This window comes from Zosterops lateralis, assembly GCF_965231275.1.
Source record: "Zosterops lateralis genome assembly, chromosome: 4".
Lineage (NCBI taxonomy): Eukaryota > Metazoa > Chordata > Aves > Passeriformes > Zosteropidae > Zosterops > Zosterops lateralis.
The window spans coordinates 68,040,980-68,061,671 of NC_139765.1; the positions used below are offsets into that span (position 1 = coordinate 68,040,980).

General features: G+C 42.2%; 1 protein-coding gene and 1 long non-coding RNA gene across 3 annotated transcripts; one reads left to right on the plus strand and one right to left on the minus strand.

Moving 5' to 3' along the window:
- Positions 1-351: 351 nt before the first annotated feature.
- ECHDC3 (enoyl-CoA hydratase domain containing 3) lies at positions 352-5,968 on the minus strand (the record flags this gene model as incomplete). The annotated part of the gene is made up of 5 exons (XM_083860596.1): positions 352-847; positions 2,329-2,529; positions 3,380-3,477; positions 5,634-5,755; positions 5,853-5,968. 5 exons carry the CDS (start codon positions 5,966-5,968, stop codon positions 518-520), a joined length of 867 nt encoding a protein of 288 aa, XP_083716722.1. The 3' UTR covers positions 352-517.
- On the plus strand, positions 4,677-20,432 carry LOC310909033. Of its 2 annotated transcripts, XR_014589994.1 has the most exons (4): positions 4,677-5,439; positions 8,688-8,787; positions 17,767-17,800; positions 19,813-20,432. It is a non-coding gene; the product is annotated as an uncharacterized lncRNA (long non-coding RNA). The 2 variants fall into 2 exon arrangements; XR_014589995.1 differs by lacking the exons at positions 17,767-17,800; positions 19,813-20,432 and adding an exon at positions 15,090-15,173.
- The last annotated feature ends 260 nt before the right edge of the window (positions 20,433-20,692 follow it).

Here is a 20,692-nt window from a genome sequence, read left to right on the forward strand (position 1 = left end):
AATCAGGATTTGTGGGGGACAAACTGCTGACACATGGAATTCACAGGAAGATATGAGGAGCAATGGACAACTGTTACAGGCTTCTGTCTGTAACACCCAAACAGCCCCAGAATCCATTATTATATGTACTACCATCATCTCTGGAATGTGTTTAAGCCCTTCAATTCTCTATTAATAACAATAAATAGCAATTTTCATCCAGAACAATGGAGGGGAGGCTCTGAACAAGGTGATTTGAGCTCTTTCTCAGCCCCTGTGACTCCCTGTGTAACCTGAGACACGTTAAACTCATTTTTGCAGTACAGAATTACTTCTAAAACCACAGATTAAATTCACTGCTAAGGAAACCCATTTTCTTTGATTTTTCTTAACATTTATTACACACTTAGAGTAATTTATTGTGTCTGGCATTTGAAAGAAGAGAAATTTTACTTCCAGTAAGAATAAAAATATAGTTCCCAAAGGCAACTGCATGAAGAATCATAAGGCACAGCTCAGGTTTGTTTAGAGACAGGACTCACTTCTTCTCCTCCTGAGAGTGTGACCAGACAGGCTTACGCTTCTGAACAAAGGCTTCAATGCCTTCCTGCCCATCTCTCAAAGTCAAATTATCTACCATGACCTTAGTAGTTATTTTGTAAGCAGTGTCGAGGTCCTGGGTTATCTGTCTGTAAAAGGTGGCTTTCCCCAAGGCCAGGACGGATTTGCTGCTTTCACAGATCTTCTGGGAGATTTTCATGGTCTCTTCCTCCAGCTTGTCTTCTGGTACCACCTTGCTGACCAGCCCGTGCATTAAGGCTTCGTGGGCAGAGAGAGGTTCACCTGTGAAAAGCATCTCCAGTGCCACCTGAACAAGGAAAAATACTGCATTAAGTCATCCCAACTGCCTCAGTGCTTTGTTTTGTTTGGGGAGTTTCACCCTCCTCCTTCAAGTACAGGTTACTCTCTTCACAAATGATTTAAATCTTTTGGTCCTTAAAACTGCCAAGGTCTCAGCAAAGAGAAGGACTGGGTCTAAAGCTGGTCTTTTCAAACCTGCCTGCTGATTGCAGCTGTCCTAGGCTGACACCCCAGGGTTTCGCTTCAAAAGCCCACAGTCTCTAGTGATTGCTCTAGGAATTAAAAGAGAGGTGGATCATCTACAAAATCAAATGACTGAACTTGGTATTTTAAGCTGGGCATATGTGCAGTTTTTGAAAACACCTGTCCTAGTTTTAAGTTTAGTATGGGTGGTTTTAAATAGGGACTTTTTATAGCCACATTATTTCAGTCTCCTGCTGCTTTCAGCATCTGGTGCTTGAGGTTTGAAACTAAAAATCCCCCAAATAATCAGTGACTATTCAATGTTATGTATCAATAGATTGCTTTTCAAGACTCCTGATGCAAGTGACCACTGCCTGAATCATAAAACCTTATTATCCTCATTAGCATCTTTCCTCTGGTAACTACAAGCAATGGCAACACTTCTTTTGTTACAAGGCAAAAATCAGCAATTCTGGGAACTGTAGAGAATGTTCTTATTGCTTTAAAAAGTGGCATGGAGAAAAGTATTTCCCACACATTTTAAAAAGGTAATCCTACAGCCCAGAATTACTAATTCAGAAACAGCTACAACTGCACACAAGAGCAGACTTGAAAAAATCCCCCATGGACTCTATTTGGACAGGATGTCCCTGCAGATGGGAAATTTCAAATTGAAGCTCCTATCCAGCAATGTGTGCAGTTCAGTCACTGCATCTCAGCAGAACCCTGCTGAGCTTGGACCGTCTGTCTGCACGAATCCAACTGGATCCGAACTTAAAACTTCTATTCTCAGTTATGGAAGCTTTATAGATTGTACTATTTTTTTTATGCTGTGAGAGATGTGCAGCCACAATCAGTAGGACATAAAACAGGAGGGGTTTAGATGCTATTTAAAGCATCTTGATCCACAGCCAGGCAGATCCTGCTGGCAGTGAAATGTCATTGCCTGGCAAGAATTGATGCCTCGGTGGGATTGTTATCCTGAACTTGCAGGGGTTTCCGCCTCAGGGGAGAACATCATTGGCTAAAGCCCTGAGCTGTCTGTTGGAAAGGAAAGGGATTGCTGAGCTGCTGGGACGAGCTCGTGCTGGTTGGAGTAACATCAGTAGGAAGCTGCCTTTCCTAAACAAGAGTTCACCCTTTATTATTCTTCCCAGTCCAAGGAGTTATGGAGGTGCCTTTTGAAATAAAGTATTTTGAATGCTGCACTGCAGGAAAATAAAGTTCAAGCAACGGAACTAAAACTCCTAACACGGGAACCAACTTCTTGCAAAATTATGAAGAATATCTGGGAAGGAAGCTTACCTTTCTTGGAAGAGATCTGCCCAAGGCCACAGCTGGTGTGGAGCAGAAGAGCCCAATGTTTACTCCAGGAGTAGCAAACTGAGATTTCTCACTTGCCACTGCGATGTCACAGCTTGCCACAAGCTGGCAGCCGGCTGCGGTGGCCAAGCCGTTTACCTTGGCAATCACTGGCACTGGAAGTTTCTGGATTAAAGTCATAACCTGCATGCACAAAAGGCAGTGGTCAGTATGGAGATTCAGGAAGACATGATGCTGTTTTGGAAGCCATCAAAAGTACCTTCCTCCCTATTCACCAAAAAGACCCCGAACTGTTGGATCTTGGCTCCTTTCTGATGCAAGGGTGATGAAGGGCCTGTAGCTTTCACGCTGGCTTTTACAGCATTCCTTAAATATGGCCTTGGCAATGTCTCAGAGATCATTAGTACTGGAGAAACTAGAACAAAAAGTTTGAAAGTACTCACTGTTGTCACAGTGAGAAGGATTGGGGGTTAAATTCTAGCTCCACCACTATCAGAGGGGATTTTGCCATTCTCTCCAAAGGCTCCAGGATTCACTTTAACTTCCCCACCTCCCTGACCTGTGTCTTTAAGGAGAACTTGGACAACCAGCGAGTCAGATCTTACTTTCACATTGTCTACTTGGTGCTTAAGCTGATCCTGAACTTTTAACTAAATAAATGCTGGGGAAGAACATTTGATCACAAGTGATTTGAAAGTGGTTATCCCTAGACTTCTAGAAAAGACATTGCCCAAACGCTCAGCTGCAAGGAATACTGGCTAAACTAAGGAGCACACTCTGACTGTGCCTGTTGTTGGAGACATGCACACTGGCATTCTAGCCCTTCTATTTACATGTAGAGAAATCCAGAGATAACACAATTTCACCAGGATCAGGCATTAAAATGGCAGAGCAGCAAAAATCAAGGAATCTCTAGGAATCTGAAGGAATAATCTGTGCTTTAGTAAGCAGATGACCAGTGCTGTCCCACCTTAAACCAATGCTTGCTCTTAACACCAGGCAAAGGCAGAGGCACTCAAGAAGAACTGCTTACCTCTGCACATAATTCAAATACTTGGGTATGATGCTTCACATCATCTTCACTTGACAGTTCCTTTAAATCATGGCCGGAACTAAATACAGGTCCTTCAGCTGCAAAGAATTTCAGGAAAAGTCAGTCTGAAGTAATAAAAAAACAGGGGCTGCAGCATATCAATGTCCCAGCTAAAGGGATGTCAGTGACATGTCAATGTTCAAAAAGGAGTTTGGGGAGGGAGTTTTGAACAGAATTCCAAAATATCACTTTCTGGGCTTTGTGGTAACTTTAAATAGCTGCAATGCAACATTTAATTTAAGCACAGTAACACCCATTATCACTTTTCAAGGTCTCATTTCACTTCCATTACACTTAACTCAGTTAGAAAGAATGCACTTCACACTTCTGAGCCCAGTTTTGTGTAAGGATGTTCAAAACAGCTCCTCGGTACAACACAAACTTACCAGCTGGAGCAAGGCTGGAGTGCTCTGCTCTCAGACTGATAAATATACTTAGTCTCTATTTATTGTACCCAGAATTAATTATTAACTTTTGCTAAATAAGCATCAATATTTTTTCTGTCATGGTGTTGAAGGTCGCAGTGGAAAAATAAAGAAAGTTATTCTGCTACAAGAGAACCAGAAGGGTTGTTGGAGTGTCTTCTCCACTACTAAATTGTCTTCCAGAGAACCCCCAAAAGCATGTTCAGGGTTTGGGCAGCAAAAGAGGAGGTTTCTGTGGAATTAAACTTTGGATTTGCTAAAATCAAAACACTCTATACAGGTACCAAATCTTTACAACAGTTTTCCTTTATCATGCAACTACCTGCCATTCAAAAGAACCAATGTGATGCTTTCCAATCCTTCAGAACTTCTCAGATATTTGTATGGATCTGGCATTTCCAGCTACAACTGTCCACACCAAACCTTACTTATGGATTTGTTTCTTATGAATCAGATTACTGAGACACAATCTATCCAGAAATAACCACACAACTGTCAGTCAACTCATGGGGTTGGCAATATATATATGGAGATTATTTACATTTGAATTTGAACCTCATTGAAGAATCTGCTGCAAAGTCTTTGTTAAAGGCCCAAAGCATTCTCTGAGGAATCTTTTATTTTCTTGAAATTTCTTCTTTTGTGTTTCATTCAGCAGGGGAATCAGAAATAAATAGGAATGTGCAATTTCTAAAACACCAAACGCAATTGTGCTCACAAATTCCCAGAGCACTGTACTCCCAACACTTCAGTGTTTTGCAAAATTTCTAACTGCTGTTTGAAATGAGGAATATGTATATTTAAACTCACCCCTGTGAAATCAGCTCTCTTCCACTCTTATGTGTACCCTAACACACAGAGTTTCCCCCTATGTATAGGAAACAGCATGATCCTAAATTAATAAACCAATATATCTGAGAGGTTTGGAAGGGGGGCAAGGGAAGGTTATCTTAAAATAGCAGAAGAAAAAAAGATGGCTTAAGTACAGCTCAAGTTTCATCATCTTTAAGAACTCTACAGCTTAATCTGTAAATGGAAGGAAACTGTAACAGGCTCTGAGAAACTGTTCTACATCCGTGGGTGTCTGTGGTATAGATACAGTGATCTCTCCTTCTCTGGAGTGTTTTTAAAATAGTTCAGACAAACCACTGGCAACAATGAAGCTGATCCTGGCCCAGAGCAATGAAACAGAGGACTGGATTTGCAGAAACCCCGTTTTTCACTACAGTCTGTACTGACAATAGGGCAACAGGTGCCATCCTGACTTTGCCCCTTCCTGCACAAAACCCCTACGTGAGGACGTTAATGCTTTACTTTGATAATTTTTAAAACTTTTTTGTTTGTTTGTTTGTTTGGCTTTTGTTCTGTTTAAAGTATTCTTTACACACAATCTTAAAACAAATTAACCCTAACCCTAAACTGCTGAGGGGTAAACACACTCATACCTGGACTAAAATGCTGACGTTTTGAAACGCGTTAATGCTTAGACATATCGGCTAAAACCAAAGGCGTAACAAACTCCGAGTCAATCGTTAATGCCGAGTCAGGAATGAGGAATTAAATACAGGAAAAGGAGTGAGTACACAGGAAGAGGAGCGAGTGTACAGGAGGGCGGGCACAGACAGCTGAGGGAGACCACGGGGGCCTTAGGGACACACATTAGGGACACACATTAGGGACACACAGGTCCCCGTTTCCTGCGGTTCCCAGCGGGGTTTGTGTCCCATCTCCGCGTTCCCCGTTGTGTTTATCCCCACCCCGCTCGGTACCCGCGATGACGATGACCCGGAGCTCCCGGCTCTGGACGTCGTGCAGCAGGTCCCGCCGCAGGCTCTGCAGCATGGGCAGCGACAGCGCGTTCCGCCGCCGCGGGTTCTTCAGGACGATGGTGCTGCAAAAACACAACCCGCGGGGAACGCGGCGGGGTTACGGTCACCGAGCTCCCAACACAGCCCCCGGAGCTTCCCCAGAGCCTCCCCCGCTCTCACCGCACGCCGCCCTCCTGCCGCCGCTCCGTCAGCGGGGCCTGCCCGCCTCCCGCGGCCGCGGCGCTGCTGAGGGCGGCCCTGAGGGGCCTCTGGAGCGGGGACAGCCGGGCCGCCATCGCTGAGGGGCCGCACAGGGCCGCGCCGGGCTGGGCTGGGCTGGGCCGGGCAGGGCGGGCGGAGCTCCACCGAACCCGGGCCCCAAGCCTGACCCCGGTGTGGTGGGGCTGCCGAGGGACCGGATGGCAGAATCGATCGGGTTAGGAAAAACCGCTGAGATCATTGTGATCTGTGATCTGGTCACAAACCTGTGGCCAAACACCGCCCTGTCAACCAGACCGTGGCACTGAGCGAGCCTCCAGGCTTTCCTAAACCAGCTCCAGGCACAGTGACTCCACCACCACCCCCGCCCCGGGCAGCCCCAGTGTCCGGTCACTCTTTCTATGAAGAAATTCTTCCCAATGTGCAAACTGTGAAAAACGAGGTTCACTTTTTGGTAAATTTTAAGGAATATGTTTAATAAAATAATTAAGACAATTAGGAGATTAAAAAAAAACCCAAACCAAACCAAACCAAAAAACAAACAAAAACAAACAAACAAACAAACAAACAAAACCCAAAAAACCCCAACAAAACAAAACAAAACAAAACAAAAAAACAAAAAAACAACAAAACAACAAAAAAACAACCAAAAACAAAACAAAACAAAACAAAAAAAAAAAAAACAAAAAACAAAAACCAAAAACCCACCAACAAAACTAAGTACAGCCGGCTGGGTGACTTGGCATTCAGTTAAGTCCACACTTTGCTATCTCAGAGACAATTTTTAAATACCCTTTTTATCGCAATAGTTTATGAATTCTATAAACTAGTTTCCATATTTCAGGAACTGTTTTGCATTGTTTCTCTTTGGGTCTGCGTTTTTAGAGTATGCATGGATCGTGGCTGTGTCTTTATTATCACTTTTAGGTTGGGCTTTGGTTTGTGCTTTTTTTAGGTGGTAGATGTTGACAGTTGGTGTATCAGTAGCAGAGTCTTCTTTACATGTTCACTGGATGTTATCTCAACCAAACAGTTTAAGCATACTTACATCGACTACTCTCATTATATCTAATCTTCTTTTACTAATAGCAGAAATAAACTTACATCTTATATCCTTACTATGTTATTAATCATATAGCACACATCTTGCGAAAAGCCAATTTTATAATACACACTTATAACAAAACCAAGACTCTCCTGTCACAGCTTAAGATCATGTCTCTTCTCGTTTTGTCGCTGGAGGATGAGCCTGACCCGCACCTGGCTACACCCGGGGAGTTGTAGAGAGTGAAAAGGTCACCCCGAGCATCCTTCTCTCCAGGCTGAGCTCCCCCAGCTCCTCCTCACAGGATTTGTGCTCCAGCCCTTCACCAGCCCCACTGCCCTTCTCTGGACACCCTCCAGCCCCTCAATGCCCTGCTGTAGAAATTTCCGTGGATGGCAGGGACAAGGAATTTTGCAGACTTGAGATGTTCTAGAAACACGTGGCTTTATTATTACAAGGGTCGTGGGTAAAGAGGGCTTTGCTTCCAGCCACCAGCCTGGGCTGGAGCAAAGCCCTAAAGAGAGAATGGGGGGAGAGAAAGATAGAAGAGAGCTAAGGGGTAAAAACGGGGTAGGAGCAGGGGAAAAACGTGGGGAGAAAGCAGGAGCAAGCGAGGTGAGAGAGAGGAGAGGGGAAGGGCAAAAAAGAGCAAGCAAAGAGAGCGATCACCTTGTTACAATACGTTATATATCTTTTTGTGTTGAATATTCTAATTTACAGTGACCAACCCCTGGAAGATACAAAACCTACAAACTTTGCATGCAGCCTATAAGAACTACTACATTACCATGTCATTTTATATTCTAAACTCTACAGACTCCTTTCTTATGTACTTGTTCCCTGATGCCTTTGCAGGATGGAAAAGCAATATTCCTAAGTCCTTTGTTTTCCTGTCTTTTCAACCCATCTTCAGCTAATCACCGTTTTCCTGCCTGCCATGATCACATCTCAAAGCTGGCCTTTATTTCTATTTCACTCACAGGTTTTACATCTGCAGTATTTCTTACCATACAGTCATATTCATAAGTCCTTCCTGTCCCATCTTTCCCAACACCCTTCCTGAGCTGAGGGGCCAGAGCTGGGCACAGCACTCGAGGTGTGGCTCTCCAGTGCCCATTTCCCTGGCGCTGCTGGACACGTTATTCCTGGCACAGACCATCCACATGGAGCCTCCCTCTGTTCTGTCTCAGTCCTGACTCCTGCTCTGGAAAGCCTGGGTGGGCAGTGGTGTCATTAATGAGTAGCTGGGGTGTTGGAGAGCACTCAGAAATGTGATAATTTCTTCAGATTCCACTGAGCATTTGCATCTGTGACCGTGGGATGGAGGTTAGGAGTGTGTTGAGTGAACTCGTCAGTGGCACTGGGGTGGGATCTGTCATGGCAGTGAGGACAGAGGTGTCATGCAGAGAAAGGGACGTCGCTTTCAGGCCCAGAGTAACTGGCATGAGATGAAATTCAGCTCTGCAGGGCTACTTGGGAGCTAAGAAGGTCATAATTTATTCACTGGGAGCTCATCATCTAGAAATTGCCATGGGAAAGGCCTTATGTGTTCTAATTTGTTCCACAGAGTCAGTCTGTAGTCCATATGATGCTTTCAACAAGAAAAAAAAAAGGCAAATGTGATTTTAAGAGATGGTTTGGTTATTTTAAACTTCAGATGTAATTTTAAAATCAGAGTATTTTAGGGACTTACAGGTACATTTACAGCTCCTCTTGAGTATTGCTTATGCTTCTGCTCACCTGTGTTCCAGAAGTCAAGCTGAAAGAGGGGCAGCCACCTAGGGAACAATCTCATCTCCAGGAGATGCTGACAGGCCAAAGGACCAAGCAACCTTTTTCCACATGATACAGGTACCCTAAAATGGAATAGATTTATGTCCAGCATATGCTCCTTGTGAATGTAAATCTGTGCTCCTGCTTCCTGATCTCCTTGTTCTTGTGAGTTGTTGCAAAGTACTTGTAGGTTCCCAGTTTTCATCAGTGTCTGTTGAACCCCTACAGCTTTTTTTTGACTGCAGTGGCAATTGAGGCTTCTCAGTGGTGAGCATCAGCCTCATAAAAGAACCATTTGAATTTTGTGTTTAGTAATATATTTACTTACACAGATATTAACAGCTTAGTGTGGGGATGCACTTTCTGCTTACAGATTTTATGTTTCCTCACACAATGACCCCTCAGATCCCTGGGCTTTGTGGCTCTACAGGAAGAAGCACAGTGGGTTTATGTACATTTATATACATTTTTCAGTGTTGAAGGTCACTGTCAGACCTGAGAGATAATTCTGCTCTGGGCTTTCCTCACGTGACCATTTTCAGGGTTGTTTGTACCTCATGGTCATTCACTGAAAAGTTCTTCTAAAATTTTCTTTAAATATTCAGTAGGAATTTGTAGGGGGGGAAAAAAAATCCCATTTAGAAGCAAATGAGATCATCTCATATAGATCTCTGTAGTGTCAAAGTCCCTGCTTGGTGTGGCAAAGGCAGCACACCGAGAACACAACGTGTGTGCTTACTCTGGGAGGAGTTCCCAATCCCCTGAAACTCTGACCACTGACCTCTTTCAAACTTGTGAATGCCACCTGATTTTTTTTCTTTCAGTTCCTTCTCTTTCTCCATCTGCTTGTCCCTTTTCTGTCCATCTCCAAGGAAAGAGTATTTTTGTGGTCTTCTCCAAAAAGCTTATTTTTTATACAGTGTTTCCAGCTCTCTGGAAATTCAGTTCTTTTTAACTTTGATTGACAACCTCATGTTTCCTTTCACACCCACCCCCATTACAGATTGTTTTTTGGCTGCAGCTTCCCCAATGCATTTATCAGACCTGCTGCTGCCTTCTCTGAGAAAGTACTGAGAAAACTTTCCTATTTCAGGCAGATTTCCTTTTCATAGCATTTGCCAGAGCACTGTGGTTATGGCTGAGCTCAGAGTTTCAACTGGAGACAGCCAGAAGCCAGGATTGCAAGTACAAGAAGGGGCTTTTCTAACCTTTAGCTGTATTGATCCTCATAAAAAAATAAAAAGGGAAATGACAAAGGACATGACGTGACTTCATCCTTAGATCATTCCAGAAACTGCCAGGGTATCACACTGTGCAGGAAAAGATATTTTGAGATTCAAGTGTGCTTAGCTGCTGTAAAGCCCTCTGTGGTCTCCATTGATAGCATGCATGGACAATAAAGATACAGGATCCCTTCCTTTATGAAGCACAGGTATTTATTTGGGTCTTTATTTCCTTGGCTTTCAGTGAGCCCAGATGGGATATGAATCTTGCAGGAGCACCTGCTGCTATAAATAGCAGGTGCACCCAGGGCAAAGGCAGACCTTGTTGGGATGCAGCTGAAATGTAAAACACATCCACATACACATATGTAAATTAGTAAATTTATCCATAAAGGCATTTCTATTAATTGGAATGCTATGATGAAGACTTGGGACTGTTTTATGGAACAGGAGGCAGACATATCCTTAGCAGAGTTTCATGCAAATTATCTCTTGTCAAACGCTGGCATTCCCAGAGGATCTTGTGACCTGATTTCAATACTGCTGAAGGCATTCAAATCCCACTGGGAGCCAGAGGGGTTTGGCACCTTTAGAACTCAAAGACTGCTTAATTCTGCTCAGGTGTGTAGTAGTTCCAGGATAACAGGGAGAGCAAGGTCTTGTTCTTGCACCCAGGCCAAGGAAAATCATTTATTTCCCTGCTTTGTAAATTCTGCTAGCAAAGGGATAGACTAGTGCATCATGGTTTCTCTGATGTGGAACCCTCCAGGACTGACTAAAGGAAAGATGAAAAAAGATTTTGCATTTTTGTTTCCATTTAGCAAAGATTCTGAGCTGAGTCCCAGCACCACAGGATGGGTGCTGTCTGCATAACATTTTTATTGTGTCCTTAGACAATTTATGTTTTCTATATTGCTATTAGGATATAAATAGCACAGAAATTTCAGGAAAATAATTAATTGTGCTGGGGATTTCTAAGGGCATGAAACCCCTTTAGTCTGTCCACACCTCGAATTCCCACGACTCTGCTACCAAACCTCCTTTGAGTCCTAGCCCTGAGTTTTGTTCTTTGAAAAGTCTGAGAAAGGTAATTTATGTATCATCCTCCTCTTTATAGAGACTCTAATTACTAATTATGTGGCAATTAAAAGTCACTTATAGGATTAATTTATAGGAGACTACCAGAAATTTTAGCATGTACTTTAAGAGAAAGTTATGTATTTTTAAAAATACTGATTATTCTGCTAAAAGAGAGGATTTGAATCCAGTTTTAACTCCATGACTGCCACTGAGGATTTGCAGCAGCCTGTGAACCAGGCTAATCACCTGCCAGTCAGGCCCAGATCAGGTCCTTCCCTGTCTGCCTTTACATTTCCATGCCTTCAGCAAACAACCCAGAGTCCTGTTTGCTCTTGACATTAAACATAAAGCTCCCAGAGTCACTTCTGCTGCAATGTTTTGCAGTTTCAGCTCAGAGCTGTTTCCCGGACACTGTGTGGCAGCACTGCTCCGTGTAATGTAATTTTCCCTTCACTTGTGAACCAGGTAATCGACCAAAGCCCTTTTGCCACTACACCCGTTCCTGCTCTTCTTCATTTGTGTCTTTCTCTTATCCTCCCCACACTCATCTTTTATCCTATATTGTCCTCACTGTTGAAGTGGTTTATATTTAACATTAGATTTTTTTTTTTTTGTATGTGAGATTCTTAAGATGTGAACAGTGACCAGAATTACAAAATATTGTAATATTGGTCTGAGGTGTCTCTGGGGTAAATTGGGGCCATCTGTCCTGGCTGTGTCCCCTCCCAGCTTCTTTGGGCACTCCTTGGTGGGGTGAGGAGGACAGAAGGCCTTGACTGTGTGTGAGCCCATCCCAGCAATAACAAAAACATCCCTGATCTGCCAACACTGATTCCAACACAAATCCAAACCAGCCCCACACAGGGCACTGAGAAGAAAACCAGCTCTGTCCCAGCCCAAATCATCAGCAGGGAACCAAGGCAGACTGGTCTGATGCCTCTTTCAGGGCATGTGAACTTTCTCCTCATCCACATGAAAATACTGAAATAAGCCTGGGGACCTCAATGGAAGAAAGGAGTACCAGAATCCTCTCAGCCTAATGATTCTCTAACTATATCTTAGGATTCACTTCTAAATGTCAGTGCCTCTCTGCTGTTACAGCCAAAAGCATTGCTGTGAATGGAGAGGTAAATTGTAGCTATTGTTTGGGGCCAAGAGCAAATGTTTGCCTAAAGTTGCCCATACTTGTGAACACCCTCTATTGTGGCCTGGTTTTGCTACAAGCTCCTTCTGCAAATGACAGTTCTCCCCACAAAATTGCAACCTCTACCCAACTTTGTCCCTGACTCTGCTAGTAACGACTTTACTGTAGCAAAATACATTGAATTTTCTGGACTCTTCTGGTTCACCTGTTTTCTGCCCCTTGGCCAATTTTTGTCGCCCTGATTTTTCAGCCTTCTGATGTTTCTCACATTTCTACTGGAGCTTTCTCACACTTGTAACAAAAACAAAGACTGATATTTTGTAAAGGACACATTCCTTCCAGGAGGAAGGACAAATTGATGGACTTTTAAGTTGACCACTGGGGTCAGAGAGGTGTTACTCTCATCCCCCGATCCCTGAACAAATTCCAAAAATTTGTTAAAAATATAAAAACCCCAAATCATAATAAACTTTCTCTTTCTCTCTTCACTTCTCAACTTGACAGTGAGTGTGATTCTTTCGTGTCCTCTAGCGACAAATTTTCAACTAGTTTCATTGTCTTTCAATCCTTTTCATCTCATTACAACCATCGTATTAGAACCAGGGAAAATATTAATTTTTCAGTTAAATTTGATTTTTATCAGAGAGCCTTTTTAAGAGCCTTTTTATCCAGGCTCTTAAAAATGAGCAGGAGAATGACAGAATCTTAACAGTTAATGGCTCCTTGGCACCACCAACATCAGAAGCTGCACAGGGATAACACAGACAACATCCACCTTAGGTGGAAAAGTTTATGAAGTCCCAGAAAAAATTAGTTCAGTCAGGAGCTGAAACCAGTCATGTCCACACCACTCTGGTGAAGGAGGAGGAGGAGGAGAAGGGGGAGATTTTTATGTGTCCTTGCACCATTTCTTGCAATGAGCTTGACACAGAACACTTCTCATTACTGTGTTGGTGGTGACTTACATCTCTCAGTGGTGTGTATTTTACCTTATCTCGCATCTTATCTCCCGGGGCTGTGTCAGAGGTGGCAGCCAGGAGGCAGGACAAGGAGCTACTGGGGAAGCTGCCAAGTGCTTGTGTGCATTTTCTTTATGGAAGGAAAGGCCGGGCTGCAGGTTGGGCTCAGACCATCCAGCTGGTCTCACCACACACTTTCATCTTATCAAGGCCACACATGTTAAATTCACAGTGCGTTGGCACAAAGGAAGGAGCGATGGCCTGATCCAACACAGCTGTCTGATATTGTGGAGAAACATCCTGCAACTCTCTGTGTCGAAGTGCTCGTGGTTCCTGTTTCCAAGCAGAGGAAGCACTAATACATAATGAGCAAAGAAAATTATTCAAAGAAAATTATAAAAAATAACCCACAAACGAAAAGGGGTTATTTTTATAATTTTATTTATTATTTATAAAATTTTTTATTATATAATTTTATTATTTTTTAATCAATTATTTTAGTTTTGAAGGAAAAAGAAAAAACTTCAGGAAACTATGTCTGCCAGTCCCCTGGATCTGTCAAGGAGATTGGAAGAGATGTTAAAACTTGCAGGAAAAGTATTGCTGAACTAACAGACAGAAATGAATGCTTGCCCTGAGGAAAAGGCTGCAGCATAGGCTCAGCGATGGTTTTCTCTGGTATCTCCTCCTGACCAGTCCATGGGTGTGCCACTTGATACACAGGGACAGAGCCCCGGGCTGTGGGAGGGAGCTGAGACACGGGCTGTTTGTGTTTGTGCCACACAGACACACTGGAGAGAGCATTTACATACGTGGGGAACTTCAGGTTACTGTGACACTGCAGGACAGAATTAAAATTAGCTGCAAACAGTGTTTACTAGTCCTGTAGTTGAAGAAAGAACCTGAGTTGATTGGGTAAAAACCTCTGACACTCCGTGTCGCTTGCCCTCCTGCTTCCCCCCATTCCTTCAGTCCTGCTGAGGAAATGTGCTGTGGTGGGAAGAGTGCAGGCTTTGGGCAGGTCAAACACAGCAGTGCCCAGTGAACTCTGTGGCTCTTCTCTAATCTGAGGTGGTAATTTGGGTCTCCAGTGTCTGTCTGGCCTTTGGTGTACTTAGGAGAGGTGGATACTTAAGGTCACTGAGAACTCCAGCCTGGTGTTAAATGTAGCAGGAGACACACAGTCTGATCCTATTTCCACAGGAAACCAGGCTAAAATAACCTTCACAATCTTGTTAAACTCCTACATTTAAAATGATGCTGTTGTTTCCATGAACAGCCTCCTGCATAACAGCAACCTTACAGTGAACTAGAGGTTTTCATCATTATCCATCTGTTTTATTGAAAGCTAAAACAATTAGTACTGGAAAGATTCTTAATATGGCAATGGACTTATCAATTATCAATAATGGACTTGTCAGTTATCAATGAACATTTTAATGAACTAATCCCATTAGTGAGTTTTTAGAGTTTCATTTATTTTAAACAGCTGACTGACTAGTTTATCTTTGTTTTTATTTTCACTTTTTCATTCCACTTGTATGAGAAATTTGGGCTTGGGCTTCACAAGACAGCAGGAGAGACGTACATGCTGATTTCTCCCTCTCTTCTCATCAGAGGCAAAGAAATCAAATGCTTCCTCGATTTACATCCTGCCTAATCCCAGTGACATTAATTTACTTAAATCTGGGTACATGATTTGTTCAATTAGATCTGTACAGTATGCAAAATATGAGGGTTTGGCTAGGTCTCTTTGAAATAATGTGGTTTAATTTATCACTTATTTTTAAACATGACCACCTGCTTTTCTCCTTCATGAGTGTTTATATGTGTAGTTCTGGAGGAGGCAAAAGAAGACCATTCCTAATAGTAAATTTATTTAAAATTTGACTTCAGTGATCCTTGTTGGCCCCTCTGAACTCAGGATATTCTATGATTCTATGATTTATTTTTTAAAATTTCTCCTTGTTTCAGGGGTACCTTTTGTGCTTGGCATGTTCAGCTCTAGGAACCTGGGTGCCTCAGCTGATACTACAATTCCCAGCAGGAAACCTTCAGGGAGATGAACAGCACCTATTTGGACATCTGAGATAGATGAAATAGGATTATATGAATTAATTGCAGTTGTGAAGTTTTTCAAGTTCTTCACGTTTTTCATGAACATACAGATTTGGTTGTTGACAGTGGCACAGTGTTTCATTTGAATTGCTGAGGATGGGAGAGTTTCTGACTTTGCAAGGCAGCTGAATCCCAATTCAGTTTGAACCTGGTGGTTGGATTCTTATAGATTTCACTGTCATCAGGTTTCCATCTGCCAGTTTGCTGGACCTGGCACAGCAATTTTCAAGCATTGACACTAGTGGCAACTCATGACAGTTCATGTAAGACCTACTTTCAGCTTTGGGATATGCAGTGCCATCCAAACTGCACCAGATGATCTTTAAGGTCCTTTCCAACCAAAGCATTCTGTGATAAATATCATCTGTGCAGTCTCAGAGCCACAACAGTGCAAAAAGGAATTTAGACAGCACCTTGAATCCCCAGTGCTCCCAAAATTACAGAGGTACATAATTGCACAGCTTTTTGGTACTGGAAGACCAACTACTTTTCTTCAGTGCACATTAGCACTAATCAGTTGTCTAGATCTGGACCAATCCATAGAAGTGAAATTACAGGGACATTAGGAAGGTAAATCATGTTTATTACACCAGTGCCTAAGGCTGAGAAAGTACAAAGCTCTCCTCAGCAGACACTGTACTCCCTGCTCCAAAAAAGCTCAAGAGCTGGAGAAAAGCAGCTAAAAGTGTTTGTAAAGTGAAGGTTGTAATTTGAGAGTAAGCACGTAGTACCTTGGTAATGTAAGAGTCAGTTTGAGAATACAAACAGAAAGAGGAGAGAAAGGAGAAGAGACACTGAAAACAGGATTGTTGGAGTAACAGTCCCAAGAGCAGAATGAAGCTGATGTAAGAGATTTTGAGCACAGGGGCTGGAACAAACAGCCAGTGGACGTGGGTGAATGTTGAGCCAGCACTGCAGAGTGGCTCTGGGGGTGGTTGTCACTCCTGCCTTGACAGCTGCTCTCACAGCTTGTTTCTTCTCCATCTGAGAGCTGGTTCCCCCAGAAATGGGGATTGTTCTCTGTATAGGTATGTGCCAGAGCATCTATAGTTAATTTCTTTTTTTTTTTTTTTTCCCTGAAGTTCCTTTTTAAGCAGTTTTAAAAAGCGAAACACAGAGCACACAGAGGGACATTTGCAATATTATGTTGAAAATACTGCCCCAGATCTCAAGTTTAGGAACTAAAGATCAGTATCCACATGCTAAACTCGAGCAACTCTAATGGTGGTTTGAAATGAGATCTGGCTGCTCATAGCCCCGTTGATGAGATGTGTTGATGGTCTCTTGTTTCTTCACTATATCAGCTCTAGGCCACCTCAGGATTTGACCTGTGCTGAAGGAGTTCTCCTGTAACACACTGAGCTCTCTGTCAGTTTCTTCCATCTGCTCAAGCAGGGATTAGAATTTGTCTTGAGGAATCCCCATTTTCTTTTTATAGCTTCACACTGATTCACCACGGGAAGGGGTTCAGCTGTGAGGAATGTTGCAGGCTCTGAACTACATCCTGCTCAGCTGCACACCTACAGCTTCCACTCATTTGTAAAAAAAAGACTAACATGCATCCAAGAGAGTAATTTGGTTCTGTTCCTGTTATTAGACCTGCCTGACTAGATATTACTCAGAAATAGTTTCTGGCTTTTGGACACCTGTTATTATCATTAGAAGTCTTTATTACTCTTTGTAGGAAGAGGCAGGCTTTAGATGAAGAATAATTCTCCATATCCTCAAGTTCTACTGTTCCCTTTCCAGTTAGGTCCAAACATGAAAGCTGGAACAAAAAGGACAGTTTCCTTTTCTTTGTATCTGCAGGTACTTTGTAGCTGCATTCTGTCCAAGATTACAAATAGATTGAAAAATGTGGAGGTTTTTTTGACCTATTTCTTTGATCCAATTCTCATCCCCCAAAAGGAAATCAAGGAATGTCCAATCCTGCAATAAAACCTAAAAAGAACAAAGTATTATCTTAATGTATTTTTTAAAAGTGTACTTACTTAAAAACTTTAGGTGTAGTTGATCCAGCTGGGGGAGGAGAATGCAGTGGATGAGCCCATCTCAGTGTCCCTTATGTTTCCAGTTATGTTTTCTATGATAATGTGATTGGGAAGAGGATAATTATCAGCAATATCCAGTGTGAACACAGGAGCAGATTTGGAGTGCTGCCTGATTGCAAGGTATTTGTCTGACACTCATTGTCATTGCATAAGAATGCTTTAATAAGCATTGAAAATATTCAGTTACATGGACCATCTCTGTCAAAAATAGACTGATGTTTTGTGTTCTGTATAAAAGCCAAGTGTTTAACACATGGATACACAATGCTACCAGCTGAAAACATTAAAACCTGTAAATCCTTGATTCTTATTTGCAACAGAAATACCAAGAATCTTTCAGTTTTAAGATTCTTTAAGAATCTCTAATGTAAACACTTTCTTTTCAGTATGGATGAACAATGTGTTTTTTCTATTCAAAAATAGATAACAACCTTATAATCATGAAAAGGACTAATGAGCCTGATCTTTTTCTACAAATGCAGATCCTATTTTGGCACCTGAACAACTGAGTAGGAGGTAAGTGTATATTTAAAGACTAGATACCACACAGACAGAGCAGATTCCTGTTTGCTTCTTGTACTGGTTTATACTCAGTTCTCAGCACTTCAGATTATATTTTCCAAACACTTTACTTCTCCCCATTTACTTCATCAAAGTCATTCAAATCTGGATTTTAAACCTGTGTTTCTACCAAGTTGTCTGGAAGCAGATTCATTTACCTAATGTAAAGGTTAGACTCAGCAGGCAGATTAAGACACCTAAATTTAGGTGTCTGCACGTAGGTGCTGACCTGTGAGGTGGCACGGGGGTACCTGAGCTTCAGAGGGGTCCAGACTCACTCACAGGTCATCAGATCTGAGCAAGTTCTGATGGAGCAATTTCCCAGCGTAATCAATGGAAGTCTGGAGAGTGGGGCTTAGGGTGGCATCAATCCAGTCACCTGGAAATGGCATAATGAGCTGCCTCCTGCCCTCGAGCCCTTTGAGTGCCCTCCAGGCCCCAGAATGGGAGCCCTGACACCTGGTGTGGACATAAGGACCTTAACTTAAGGTTAAGTGAGCTCCATCCCACTCAAAGGGGGTACCAGAGGAAGTGATTCTCTCAACTGACTTTGTGCAGGACCCAGGTTGTGGAGCAGAGTTCAGGACTCTGCATGAGCAGTCTCACAAAAGCAGTGGTTAGATTACACCTGTGGCCCTGTTCATCTACAGCTTGCCTGGAGCCTCTGCACAGACCAGGCTTTTCCCAGCTCTCCCACAAAGTCTAGGCAAGAAGAAAAAAAAAAAAGAAAAAAGAAAAAAGATTTCTTTATAGACAATAAGGGTGTGGGGTGTGACCAACAATTCCTTCTTCCCATGGAAAAGACGTGGGGATGACTGATGCAGGACACAACATGATTGTCCTTTTCTATCTCAATGCAGCTGTTTCAGAACAAAATTATCAAGAAAAGGCTGATGCAGCTTGTGTGACAGATTTTCCTGACTATGTGGAAAGTCCAGGATGTATTTTAGGTGACGCATTTTGTGTCATTTAATTAACTGATACTGTAGCTATGTTTGCCCTGCCAGAGGATTTCTAAACTCTTTGTACCAACTAATTTTAGTTGAGAGCCAGTACAATGAACTTACTCTATTTTCTGCATTTTCCCAAATTCAGATCTCACCCTTTATCTTAACTGAAGCAGCAGCAGCACTTTGTATTTTCCATTACCTCCTCCCCTGCTTCTAATAAAAATTCAACTATGGGTCAAATCCTTGGCTGGAAATAGTCTATACAGTCCAGGATCTGCTTTGTATAAAAAAGTTACAAAAACAGGATGTGTTTTATTTTACTGGAGTGAACTTAATGGTCATGGGTCGTTTTCATTTAAGACACATTTTTTTTCTCATGGCTTTCAAATGTATTTTGTTTCTTAAATGACAGCAAGAATAAAATGCATTTTTCTCAGCATATTTTCTTAAGGATCTTAAAGCACTTTGCTGGCAGTAATTTGCTAAATATTCAGCCTCCCTATATAGTGAATATGTCACTGCTGGCCTTATCTGCTTTCTCAGCTTTCAGGCTTATTTCCCTCCAGTGGGAGGGAAGACCTGGGTGCTTTCCAATCTAGAATTATGAAGAGGACAGCAACACCATATATTTTTATGTACTTTTTTCTTCTTCTTTTTCTCTCTTTCTTTTTTAATCACTTGTATTTTTCTTCACATGTCTTCCCAAACTGAAAGCTTGGTAATGAATTCTTCCTTTATTTCACTAGCCTACTATTCTTCTCCCTTGTATTTAACTACTCCCCAACAAGTCTCCAGTTTGTCCTGTTCCATTCATTCCCTCTGGAAGGGTTTTCAAGTTTTAAAAGTTCACCTCAGGAAGATTTCATAACAAGAACTCAAGGAAAATAATATAATCTTGCTTTAAAACACTTCCTTCCTCTGTTTTGCTGATGAATTATAACAATTCACAATACCATCTGGCCAGCAAGTGGTACAGAACTTATTTCATTGTTTTAACTGTGTTTCTTTTGGTTGTAGAGCTCATAACATGAGGATTCCCCTGCTGCTGTTCTGTGATCAGACCTAGAGTACAACATGAGATCAAGATGTGCCCAAATGTCTGGAACTGGGCTAGAAATAGCCCTGGCAAATGATCTGTAGACTCAGGTGGAATTAGAACGTGAGTGATGTGGTGGAGAGCAAAATACATATGAATTTTCCAGCTTGATCCATTTGCTAAAATCAGAGGAAAATCTGAAGGGAAATCTGACCTTCTCTTTCTTAGGGGGATTTTGTAGAAACTTCTTAAGCTCATAGATCGAATTCAAAAAGAGAAAGGAACCTGTTTTTTGAATCCATTTTTGACATAACTTAGAATAATGGAAATAGAACTGGACAAGACATTTTGAAGAACTTTCTACAATCCCAGTTTTGAGGAATCTCACAGAACAGTTCATGAAGTTGAGCAGTGCTCAAGTTCAAGTCTAGGAAGGAGAGGCTCCATCTCGAAACCTAACTGACAAACTAAACATATTGCAACTCTAAATTTGATCACACATGGATTGGGAGCATTAGTGGTGATAAAGAGGGGAAGTATCACACCTGAGCCTCCCCAGATCACCTGCAGCACTCAGTGCATGAGGGGAATGAGACCTCAGGGTTTCTAGGTCCTCTCTCCAAGCACATTTGGAGCACTTGTATCAGACTTTCAATACATAATTTGAGGCCTGATTCAGTGTGCATCACAAGGTGGTGCAATTTCAGTGAAACTACTGCTTCTTATCCTACAGCCGTTAATTTAATTCACTTGTGTGATTTTGGAAGACTGTGAAAATGAAGAATTACTCAAAGCAATCTCTAGTGACTATGAATGTTCTTACAGCCCTTACCAGAAGGTGAATGTTATGGTGTAAAGGTA